Here is an 11,111-nt window from a genome sequence, read left to right on the forward strand (position 1 = left end):
TAATATACACAAAAACTGAAAAAAATAAAAATCCACACCGCCACCACATCCCTTAAAGGTTTTCAAGAAAGGGTAACGTATGGTGTCTAACGCATTGCTATGAATTTTGTTCGCAATAAATGCGTTCAGAAACTCTTTTGTCTTGGTTGTCGAAGTTTTCAAACAGTAATGACGTGCTGTCTGACCACACCGCGCAGGCGTATTTCAGCAAAGGACAGGTAGGAGGGAGATCTGCGTAACCTTCAATATGTTTCGATGCGCTCAGAGATTAGCTGAATATAGCGTGGCTGTTTGTCCAATATCTCTCTCGTCGTAGGTAAGGAGAACCGTTTAAACTGAGATTTATTGGATGTGAGGAATTCATTTATCAGTAACTGATGTTACCTATGAGCCAAGGATACGGTTTGAAAAGTTAACCATTCTTAGCAAGAAAAATATCAATCACTGATATTGCCTATTCGTCAGTGTAACTATTTTATGTTGAGTTAGTCTTTCCTAGCAAGAAATGACTGTGAGTCTCTAACTTTGAATGGTTTCGTTAACAGTGCTGAAAACTTTCTCTGAGGTGGGAAAACAAACCAAATTAAATGAGAAATTCAGAGACTTTACATGTAAACGCAGTATTCTGTCTCGATCACGTTGAAACAAAACAATCAAACCTCTGTTAATCCGTGCTATAAGATTTGTATACCTCTTGATAATTCAGCTGAATTAGTCCAAAAATTCAACTGGCACCCATCCATGGTTGCGATTGTGTAACCTCAGCAAATTTGTCATGTAACAAGGTCCTCGACGTGAAATGTTGGATGTCTTACCATTCTGCCTGCTGTTTAGGAGAGTTTTAACATTGGTTGCATTATACAAGAGATCTCAACTGAAGCCCCTCATATTGCATCCTTCGCGCTGCATTCAAATTTGCAGGTTCGCATTCCTATTCAGTGGCGTCGTGTTATAAACTTGTTGCAGGTTAGGTTTGTAACGAAAGCCAAATTAAAAACGTTTTCGCATGGCGCAAAGTTTATTCCCACCTGTCTAAATTACGAGAGAGTGCTGGGCCATGACCGTCCGTTGGTTAAGAAAAACAGCAGCTCAAAGAGCTTCAACAGCTCCCACATACTTACCGAGCGACCTCCGCTGTTGACATTAAGCTGCTCCGCCTTTACTATTCCTCCGATCTCTTTGTCTCCTCAGAAGGCCAATTCCGAGAAGAGACAAAAAAGCCTCCGGTGGTGTCCCCCGCAGCATACGAGGAATACAACATGCTGAGATCGAAGTGAATTTCGTGCATTTCTTACTTCAATCGTCCACGGTTCCACCCTTGAGTGGGAATCTGCCCTCGGCTGGACTGCATGCTTCGTTTTTTTTTTTCTCAAAGATGTCTTCCGGCCTGGCGCTCAACCGGAGACCTCATGCTATTGCAGCCTATGCAGGGCAGCGAGCCGGCACTTCCTTCGCAGTTGTTTTGGTGCACGCCACGACGCTGGTTTTGTAAAACGGGCTTCGCTGGTAGCGATCAGCATTTGCTGTCATGTTTGCTCTCATATTAATACTATGTTCACGATCACAATGACTTTCGTTTGGTGGAGCACTGAAGTCTGATATATTGTGGCTGTTAGTGGAAAATACGGGTAAATTGCGTGGAAATCATGAAGTGCAAGCCAAGAGGCCGCTCTGAGTTGATACTGGGAGACAGCTCGAAATTTAAGCCTCTAAACGGTACCCGGCATTGTCAGGAGCCACCATGCCTTGAATACGGCTTGAGAGAAGTCTAGACTGGTGGCTGACTTTGCCAGAAGTGTCACTCTACTGTAGCTGTACACTTTGTGCATGCAGGCACACTCCAACACGCAAGTTAAACTTGTTTACATGCAGAATCCTTTTCGATTATATGCCAGGAGTTCACAGCTATTTAGTTACATTTCCATTCCAGGGTGACGAGATAGCAAGCTGCTTTTAACCTTTTGCTAGGGTATACCTGTGTCATGTACGTTTTTGTACTGCATAAGGTCGGTAATGTCAGTATCAAAAAAAAGTAACGGATGTTTACCTTTGCGGTCATACGACTGGCTACGACAACTAAGGCGCTGAGAAATGCTAATGCTACTCAGAGTATTTGTTATCTCTGGATGCGGGTTGTCTACTGCGTTCATGCCGCTGCATTCGGAATGGTTCCACTGGGAAGCATTAGTAGGGGTGTAGGATAGGAGTGCGTCATGCAACATGGCGGATATCCGGCATGACAAAGCGCTACGACTGGAGCCGACAATGAAGGGGGTAGGGTATGAGGGTATGGATAGGGCCTCCGGTGTTAACAGTGGTGGAGTAGCCGGCTTCAGTTAGCAGTAATGTGGTGGTTAGGGGTGATACGGGTCGGAGACGACGACACGACTTCGAGGAACGTCGCACACTCAGCTGTCGCTGTGAAATGACCAGATTGCGTCGGTTAACCCTCCACGACACACAGTCGCTGGCGACCTGGTTCAGAGCAGCACATTGGGATATAATCTAAACCTTTTGTTGATTCTGATGATGTGATTGCCATGAAAAAAAGTACGACGAAATTTTTGTTTGTCGAGTGTGCATTGGTCATGTGGATATGCCATCTACATGTGGATATGCCATGTATTTTCAATGCACACATCATGGGTGTGAACATCAATGCCAAGATTTTAATTAAACATTTTTGCAGCAAGACCTGTTGGTATCTGTAGTAGAAGGAATAGCGCTGCTAGAGGGGTCAGAAGGCAAGCTACTTTTGTAAAGGCCGTGTCGTACTTTCAGTTCGCCACTCTCAAAATAGGAAAATTTACATATAGTAACCTCCGGTGACTTCCAGTGCTGCGCCCGTGATGTAAGAACTAGCTGTTGGCGAACACAGGAACTTGATGGCCTCGGCGATTTCCTCTGGTTTGGCGGTACGTTTAAGTGGCGTCTCGGATATAGACATGGCCCGGACTTCATTAGATAGATCAGCGGTCATTGCAGTGTCCACCAACCCTGGCAGCACGGTGTTGCATCGAATCCCGTGAGCAGCAAGTTCTTGCGCCGCAGACTTTGTCAGAGCCACAACGCCGGCCTTAGAAGCTGCGTACGCAGCGGAGGTCGCATTGCAGCGCCTGGCTGCGATGCTGGCTACGTTTACGATGGCGGCGCCTCCTTCGGGCAGCTTTTTGCCGGAACGCAGCATTTCCCGGCTGGCTGCACGTGTCACCGCGAATGTGCCCTGAAAAAGAAAAAAAGAAAGATATCATGAGCAGTGATATGATCAATGCTATAAATCTGTGTTAGCATAAATGGTTTGCTTTTACAATGATAGGCATCCCATTGCACCATTTCGTTTTTGATGCCGCCGCTGCTTTTTTATTCCGCTTCTGCTAGGGCTTCTGGTCGGTGGTAGTGCTCAAGTGGGTGGGTCGTTTACAGAGTGGGAGCGGGTGGATCGTTCTTGAGGTTGAAAGTAGGTGGATGACTTTTCTGGAGTGTGGTGGTGGCTCGGTGGAGTCTTTCGACACACATATAGCGGCATTTCCGTCGAATGAGGACTATAGTGCTAACGCAGTAATACGTGCATAAACAACGGTTTCACACATTTGATGAGAAAACATACCTGCGAAAGCAATGACGCACACTGAGGTGCGTTGCCCCCAACTCCTCTAATCTATTTCGCCGTCTAAAGCTCTTTCGCAGATGCTAGCGGGCCTCTCCACCATTCCCACAGTTCAAGCAATTGTAGTCTCTAGCGGCCGCATTCAGCCCAACTCAGAGGGTTGGCGGGTCTGACCTCCGAGGAATTCTTTGATAGAACTGAAGCTGACTTTTAAATAGAAAGAACGCCCATGCCCACATTCTCATTTCGAAATTATTTTCAGCATTTTCTGCGCCTGAATTACCGTCATTAAACTCCGTGGTAGCCTACCTAAAAGAACAGCCTTAAGAACACGACGAAGGACGGAGGGAAAGACAAACACAGCCGCTCTGTCTTTCTGTTCTTTTAGGTATGCAGTACCAACTAGCCCGAGACGTTTTTCCATGATGGCGAATGTTAATGGGTTTTTTACACACTAAAGCAACGCAGTGGTTTTGGGTTGATGCCGTTGTGGAGGACTCCGGATTGATTTCAACCAGCTGGGGCTAATTTTGACGCACATCCAGATCTTAGTATACGAGTGTTTTGGCATTGAACCCTTCACATTGTGAGCAGCCCAGTCGCATAGATACTCATTTTTTAGTCCACTCGATATTTTGATTTCATAGTAAAATAACTTATTGAATCCTTCTCTCTACGCCGCCGCGGTGGCTCTGTGGTTATGGCGCTCGACTGCTGGCCCGAAAGACGCGGGTTCTATCCCGGCCGTGGGGGTCGAATTTCGATGGAGGCGGAATTCTAGAGGCCCGTGTACTGTGCTATGTCAGTGAACCTTAAAGAACCCCACGTGGTCAAAATTTCCGGAGCCCTTCGCTACGGCGTTCTTCGGAGCCTGAGTTGCTTTGGGACGTTAAATCTTCGTAAACCTTAAACTATCCTTCTATCTAGTCATCATATACCTCTAAGTTGACCAGCAAAGAGTTGCTATACTGGTTTAGAAGGGTGTTTTACTTTAAGATGTCTTTCGATTGCAGGTCAGTATGCGGCGGCAAGTTTTTGACTTCTGCGACGGAGAGTTCAAGTTCCGCAAAAGCAGCAGCGCTCCTTAGTGATCTAAATTTGGCAACTTTTTGGAAGGTTTTCAATGAGCCAATTTAGTTTTTAAAATGGGTATTGGATAATGGATAGTGATGACCAGTGGTGGGATGGCTAATGAATACTACATACCAAAGCAACGCTTTGGTATATATATATAATTGTTAAGATGACATACATGTCACTACGAGTGCCCTCTCACTAAATGTCACTATGTTGCAGTCTTACCTTTAGGTTGACTCTAATGACCTCATCGAACAGCTCCTCGGCACACTCGATGAGAGGCGCTCTGCGCAGGATGCCGGCACAGTTGACGACTATGCTGAGCGGCTGCGAGAACACGGTGCTGATGTCGTGGAAGAGTTTCTCCACGGACGACGAGTCGCCAACGTCCACGTGCATGGCGCAGTGCTTTGCCTCGCCTGCATAGGATTAATCAATGGCGTCACCCTCCCTCGACGCAACAGAACTATAGGAGCGCTCCGTACTTATACCTCTTGCTTTGTTCATTCCGACCACGATCAGGCAGCCAACGGAAAGCATCAATTTTTCTAAGTATCGAAGCCAGGAACACGCGAATTATGTCATTCTGTGCCGATACGTTGGTACTTGATGAGAGCAGCACAAATTTGCTGCAATATAACGTACTGTGTGTACAGTCGCTTACTTGATAATATAAACTACTCTTCGGCACTGCAACTCTTTACTCGCGTTATGTAAATGAAATAGAAAGGTTTGGTGTTTTTATTAGTAATCGCACAAGCTGGAGTTAGCTGATAAAGTACCCTAAGGTTTCTGGAAGAGAAAAGACTCCACGAACTACTTATGTTTATCTTCAGACTGTTCTTATACTCCATGACAAGTCTTCGAATCGAAAAGAAAAAAAAGTACCAAACAGACATATCTTGCTGCGTAATTCGTCAGAAGATACTGACCACCAAAGCGTGGTCAAAATTATTCTGCACGTGACCCTACATGGAGGCGTAAACGTGGGCAATGTAACAGACCTCAGTGAGCTCATGGCGAGCTCAATCGGCGCCCTTCAGCGCCCCAGCGCTTCATTAACACTCCATGTGCACCTGCCGCGACGTGGACCGCTTATGAAGGTGCCCCTGAAGTCCGCCTAGCGTCCGCTTTCGTGTTTCCACCTTTCATTCGTCGGAACAAGGATGGTCAAAGTTTGCGGAAGCTCTCTTTGGTTTGTTTTTACAGTGGTGCTAGAAATAAAGGTGGGGCCTAGAATAAAACACGGGACGCCCACAGTGGTGCAACCGTATCGCAGAACCATGTTCACATACACAGCATGTGCTTCCCGCGGGTGAAGCAGCGCAGTAGAGCTGATCTCTACCGATATCGATTCACTGGTTAGTCGGGCATGTCACGAGTTGGATTCCGTCCTTTTTCTTTTCCGCTTTTCCTTCAGCATCACCATGCTTATGAAAGCGCTTTCGACATGTACATACTGTCGCGTGATATTAGCTGCCAATGTGCATCGCACAGCAAAACTTTGCGCAGTATCTCCGTCGAAAATCATTTTTAATAAGTATAAAGAGTTCATCAGGTCTTTCCTTCCACTTCGCCTGCCACGAAAGTGCCATTGCTTCAGTGCATCGGTGTACGTCATAGTGCAGTCGTGCAGTGCGCGAAATGGAAAGCATGGGTCAGTAAAAAACGAACAGATCAAACTCATAAATATCCGCGCAAAGCATTCCGAAATATTTAGCACTAAGAAATATATCAGTGAAAACCACTTGTCACAATATTCTCTCAACGCCAAGTACAGTTAGACCTGACTTTTTTAGGATCGCGTTTCATTCGTTGTCAGCTTCGCCATATGCTTCAAATGGCCCCATGATTAATCTGCAGTCAACATTCCTTGAACATGCCTTGAAGTGTGGCACGGAAATTTCGGCACGACTGCGCTACTTAAGTTACACCTCAAATGAGTAGGTACAGGAAAGTTTAAGGACCGAACAAACTTGCTGAAATCATTCCTTGAGCATAGGGAGCTTGCAAAAAAAATTGGCAGGGGCTTATCTTTGGTTAAGCCTGGTAGGTTGCGAAAGCAGGTGTTTTATACTGCATATGCAGCGCCTCTAGTGGGAAGAGCGCGGGGCGCCGTGCCAAGCGGCCGCCGTTACCCGACGAGCCGAGTTGGTAGCCCGTCTCTCGCTCATGGTATGACGTCGCGCTGTGACGTCACTCAGCATGGTATGACGTCAGGGGTCATTCTATAGGTCAAACGTGTCAAGTTGCCGCCGCTACGCTAAAGCTCGTTCTTGGGAGTAGTATTGCTTTTGCAATGAAAGTACCAAATAGAATCAATACATAAAGCAGTCTACTATGACTGTGAAGTAAGGACGACCAAGCTTGACTGACTTCAAGCAAGGCGGACGGACATAATGCACGCCGGCACCATGAAACATTATACTTGGTTCAAAAAATTTCCACTGTTGGCCCATATCAATTGCCGGCGGGCGACTGGCGTGGAAGGCAAAGCAGGTAACAGAGGGTGTCGCCCTTGAAGAACGTGCGGGGGATTCTCTTTTCGTTGGACGAAAGGCGGCGCTGTCGTCTCCACATTTGAGCTCTGTTATATAAATCGAAATTAACCTACACCGCAGAAGTTGCACTACATGACATTATCCGGGGCTCATTGGTTTATAATACACCGTGTTCTAGGCTTACTGGCGCTTTTCGGATATAATACTTGACCTTTAAATTTGATTTCTTTACTTCTATAACAAGTGGGTACAGAAGTCAATATGCTTGTTTATCGACGTTCGCGCTGGTGGAATCGGATATTTGATGATACTGGATGATACTGGTACTGTTTCGAATACTTCTTCATATTATAATATTGAAAAAGATGAGGATGAATATGATTCACTTCGTGACCCCAGGAGGGTTTCGGCCGGGTAAGGAATAAGCCAAATTGCCTTTCCGGTCTAATTCCTTGAGTGATTAAGCATCAAATCGCAAAAAATTAATTTGGAAATGTTTTGAAGGTTCTGTGGCGCTAAATGTTTTGCGGGTGCGCATTATATCACTGCTTAAAAATCTGTAAAGCAGATTCACAATTCGACGAGACAGTGGCCGAATGTTCAATGAGGGTAGAGCCTCTATTATATGGCTGAGAGCGAAGTGCATCAGGGCAAGCTGGCACAGTGGCCGCTGTGATAAGCTGTTGTTTGCATGAAGCGCCACTGCCCAGGGGCTTCTAACTCCGCACTCGATTCGTTGCGATACTCTTTTCGGCTGCTTTCGAAGGTGCAGACGCGTCTCGATCCAGCCCGTGCTGGCGCAGTGAATCCGCTGCTACTCGCTAGCGAAGTGAGCCGTTTAGTTGGCGTCGCCGTGAAAAAAAAAAGGGTTTCGCGGCGACTTTGTTGAAGGTAGGGAAACCTCGCTTAGATCTCTTTTGGAGCGTACAACTCTGAACGCATTCGTCTGGAACGCTCATGCACTTCTATGCCAAATAAAGAGGAATTTTAGCGCAGCGGTTCCCTTTGAGGGTCAGCGTATAGGTCTATACCGCATGCATGTGATACCGTGTTTGAGCGCTAGCTTCCCCTCCGAAGCCTAGCAGCTGCGTTAATACTTCGCTTCGTTTGCTCTACAGAGCACAGCTGTCCTCTCTCGACAATACTGTAGCCGGTTGTACAGAGCAAGCCCGCCATCAGCGGTACGGGCATCGCTGCACAGCCGTTAAAGGTGCCGCGCCTCATGTGGAACACCTCATGTGGAGCACTTAACTAAGGAAACGAAGAAGTGACAAGTGCTCCGGAAGGCGCCGCACACAACCTTTAGGTGCCGCTTCACTAATAACATGCGAATGGAAAGAAAACAGGGCTGAAAAAAAGTTATTTTTTTTTAAGCCAGCTTCGGCGCTCCTGAAGAAACATTTCAACAGCAATGAATGCCATAATACTGACCTCCAAGAGACTCTGCCACTTTCTGGGCTGCTGCCACATCCTTGTCTGCAACAACCACGGTGACACCCTCGGCAGTCAGTGCGTGGCAAACGGCTTCACCGATGCCGCTGGCACCTCCCGTCACTGCAGCTAGCCGCCCGTGAAGAGACATCTCCTTCCAGTGAACCCTCGACTGATAACTGCTCTTTGCGCAGCGGTACTAGATAAGAGAGAACACTCCCGTAGGGCCCCTGTGGCCGACATTTGCTCCCGACACACCTAGCGGAGGAGCAAAGCGGAGCCGGCCGCCGCGGACCGCCAAATCTCGGAGGCCACAATTTCGCTTTCGGTGTGTTGTTGTTGTTGCGACTGAGAGAAGAATGAAAAGGAACGTGCACGGGCCTCAGAGTCCAGCAAACTAAGACTCACGCAGGCCTTCATCGTTAGCAGGATATGCTACGCAACCCCATTCCTGAAAATAAACAAAACCGAAGAAAAGGCATTAGACACAATCATCAGAAAATGTGTCAAACGAGCGCTAGGGCTGCCCATTTCCACGTCCAATGATATACTGGAGAAAATGGGCCTGCATAACAATTGGAGAGAACTGACTGAAGCGGTTAGAACATCGCAAATCGAAAGGCTAACATCCACACCCGCAGGAAGGAAATACCTACAGCTAGCGAAATGGGCAACCGTAGATAGCACAGTGAACACCAGAACAGATCTGGGAAGAGAAATAAGAGAGCATCTTATTATCGCTCCTATACCTAGAAACATGCATCCCATCCACGACAAAGGCAGAAGGAAAAGCAGGGTCGCACAGCTGACTGCTAAGCTAGGCAAGATGCCACAGGTAACCGTGGCCTACACTGATGCCGTGGTAGGCACGCTAGGAGACACCGTCTCCGTAGCCGTCGGGGACTCAGGCAGAACGTTACGCGTTGTAAGACACCTTGACTTAAAACCCCTTGTGGCGGAGGAGGTTGCAATAGCGATCGCTCTAACTCAGCCAGGTACCAAATACGTAGTAAGCGACTGCAAAGCCGCAATTAGAAATTACAGCAAGGGACGCATCCACGAAATGGCGGCTAAATATCTAAAAGACTTTATCCCAGCCCACAATATTCTAATTATCTGGACCCCAGCCCACTCGGGTCTGGTTGGAAACGAGGCCGCCCACAGGCTCGCCCGCTCCTTTTTACTTCGGGGAGCCGTGGACACCTCATACGAATTCAGCACTAAAGAGGAAACCAATACCTTTAATAGCATCACAGACATTCAGAAAAAGAACAAAAGGATCTATCCTCCTCCGGATAGATCGCTTAGCTCGGCTGAGGCCTATGACTGGAGAAGACTCCAAGCTAGAAACTTCGCATCCCCGCTCTGGAGGAGCTGGACAGGAGGTGACACGAGGGAGGATGCGGAGGTGTGCGAGTTCTGCGGGCATACCGCTACACTCGAACACATACTATGGAGATGCCCCAGTGCCCCAGGATATGGCAGAATCAATAATGCAGAGGAATGGGAGACCATACTCAGAAGTGCCGACCTTAGCATACAACGATACGCTACCCGCCTGGCAGCAGAAGCTGCGCGACTATACCGTTGTTAGTCTTCCAGCTGCGACGCTGCCCCTCCCCGGACGCCTGCGTGCGGACCCGGAGGGGCACGGGTCTTCTTCTGGCGGAAATAAAGTTTCTTCACTCACTTACCAACTGGCTCCAGCCGAGCCACCACCGCTGCCACGTGCAGATAGAGGAGAGTTAAAAGATCAGAAAGAGAAAAAAAAAAAAATTACCGACGATTACGTTACTTCCTAATGCGAAATTTGAGCGCAGCAAATAAGCTGTTTCACCTTTTCGATAGATTGAGGCAAAGAAATCGAGCAACACATGTATGCGCTATGACAGAATTTTTTTTTTTTTTCACACGTATTCGCAATTTCGGCTCGGGCGGTGCACATATACAGATCCGCCGCCACCGATCTGGCTCTCTGATTGCCACCGCACAGGGGTTGCATTGGAGGAGGAGCGAAGAAAGGAATTAAGTTCGAGCCGGCGCTTTGACAACCGGAGACTCGCAGGAAGAGGGGGTAGGGGGGCGGCGTGTACACCCAGCGGCAAACGATGGGGGCAGAAGCGCGCGCAGCAAGCGGACAACACGATAAAGGGAGGAGGGAAGAGATAGCAGCGACTGACTGATGCCGCTGACGCCGATAGCGCTGGGGGGATGAAAGGGGGGCGGAGCTGGTTACGAGGCCGACGACAACGCCGACGCCGACGACGACGCGAAACCCAGGAACGGACGCCAAAGAGCTGCGCTCTAAAAACGCGCGTCGCAGCAATAACCGCGTCCGCCGAAGCGGACGCTGGCTGCAAAAACAGATACGGGGCCGTAGCCGCGCTTCGTCCTTTCGGCGCCCGCAGCCGCTTTTTTTTTTTCAAGGGGCAAGCGTTTAGTGCCTCATCGTTGTCGACAGAATACTGTCAGGTGTCACGCTTTTGACGGGTGTC

At 48.0% G+C, this 11,111-nt stretch overlaps 1 protein-coding gene across 1 annotated transcript; it reads right to left on the reverse strand.

Moving 5' to 3' along the window:
- Positions 1 to 2,435: 2,435 nt before the first annotated feature.
- On the reverse strand, positions 2,436 to 8,897 carry LOC149340641 ((3R)-3-hydroxyacyl-CoA dehydrogenase-like). The gene is made up of 3 exons (XM_089549474.1): positions 8,617 to 8,897; positions 4,910 to 5,103; positions 2,436 to 3,223 (listed from the first exon to the last, which is right to left on the reverse strand). The coding sequence occupies exons 1-3, from the start codon at positions 8,765 to 8,767 to the stop codon at positions 2,807 to 2,809; spliced, it is 762 nt and encodes a 253-aa protein (XP_089405600.1). The 5' UTR covers positions 8,768 to 8,897; the 3' UTR covers positions 2,436 to 2,806.
- Positions 8,898 to 11,111: the final 2,214 nt, after the last annotated feature.

The sequence above is a fragment of the Amblyomma mixtum genome, chromosome 6, assembly GCF_055824585.1.
Source record: "Amblyomma mixtum isolate Tamu chromosome 6, ASM5582458v1, whole genome shotgun sequence".
NCBI classification, from domain to species: domain Eukaryota; kingdom Metazoa; phylum Arthropoda; class Arachnida; order Ixodida; family Ixodidae; genus Amblyomma; species Amblyomma mixtum.

What these genes read in the sequence shown, in the direction of transcription:
- LOC149340641 (XM_089549474.1), bottom strand. Translation starts at nt 8,767, where the DNA reads ATGTCTCTTCACGGGCGGCTAGCTGCAGTGACGGGAGGTGCCAGCGGC. An exon ending in AGTGGCAGAGTCTCTTGGAG is followed by an intron (nt 5,104 to 8,616) that starts GTCAGTATTATG and finishes AATCCTATGCAG; the next exon opens with GCGAGGCAAAGCACTGCGCC. An exon ending in TCATTAGAGTCAACCTAAAG is followed by an intron (nt 3,224 to 4,909) that starts GTAAGACTGCAA and finishes TTTCTTTTTCAG; the next exon opens with GGCACATTCGCGGTGACACG.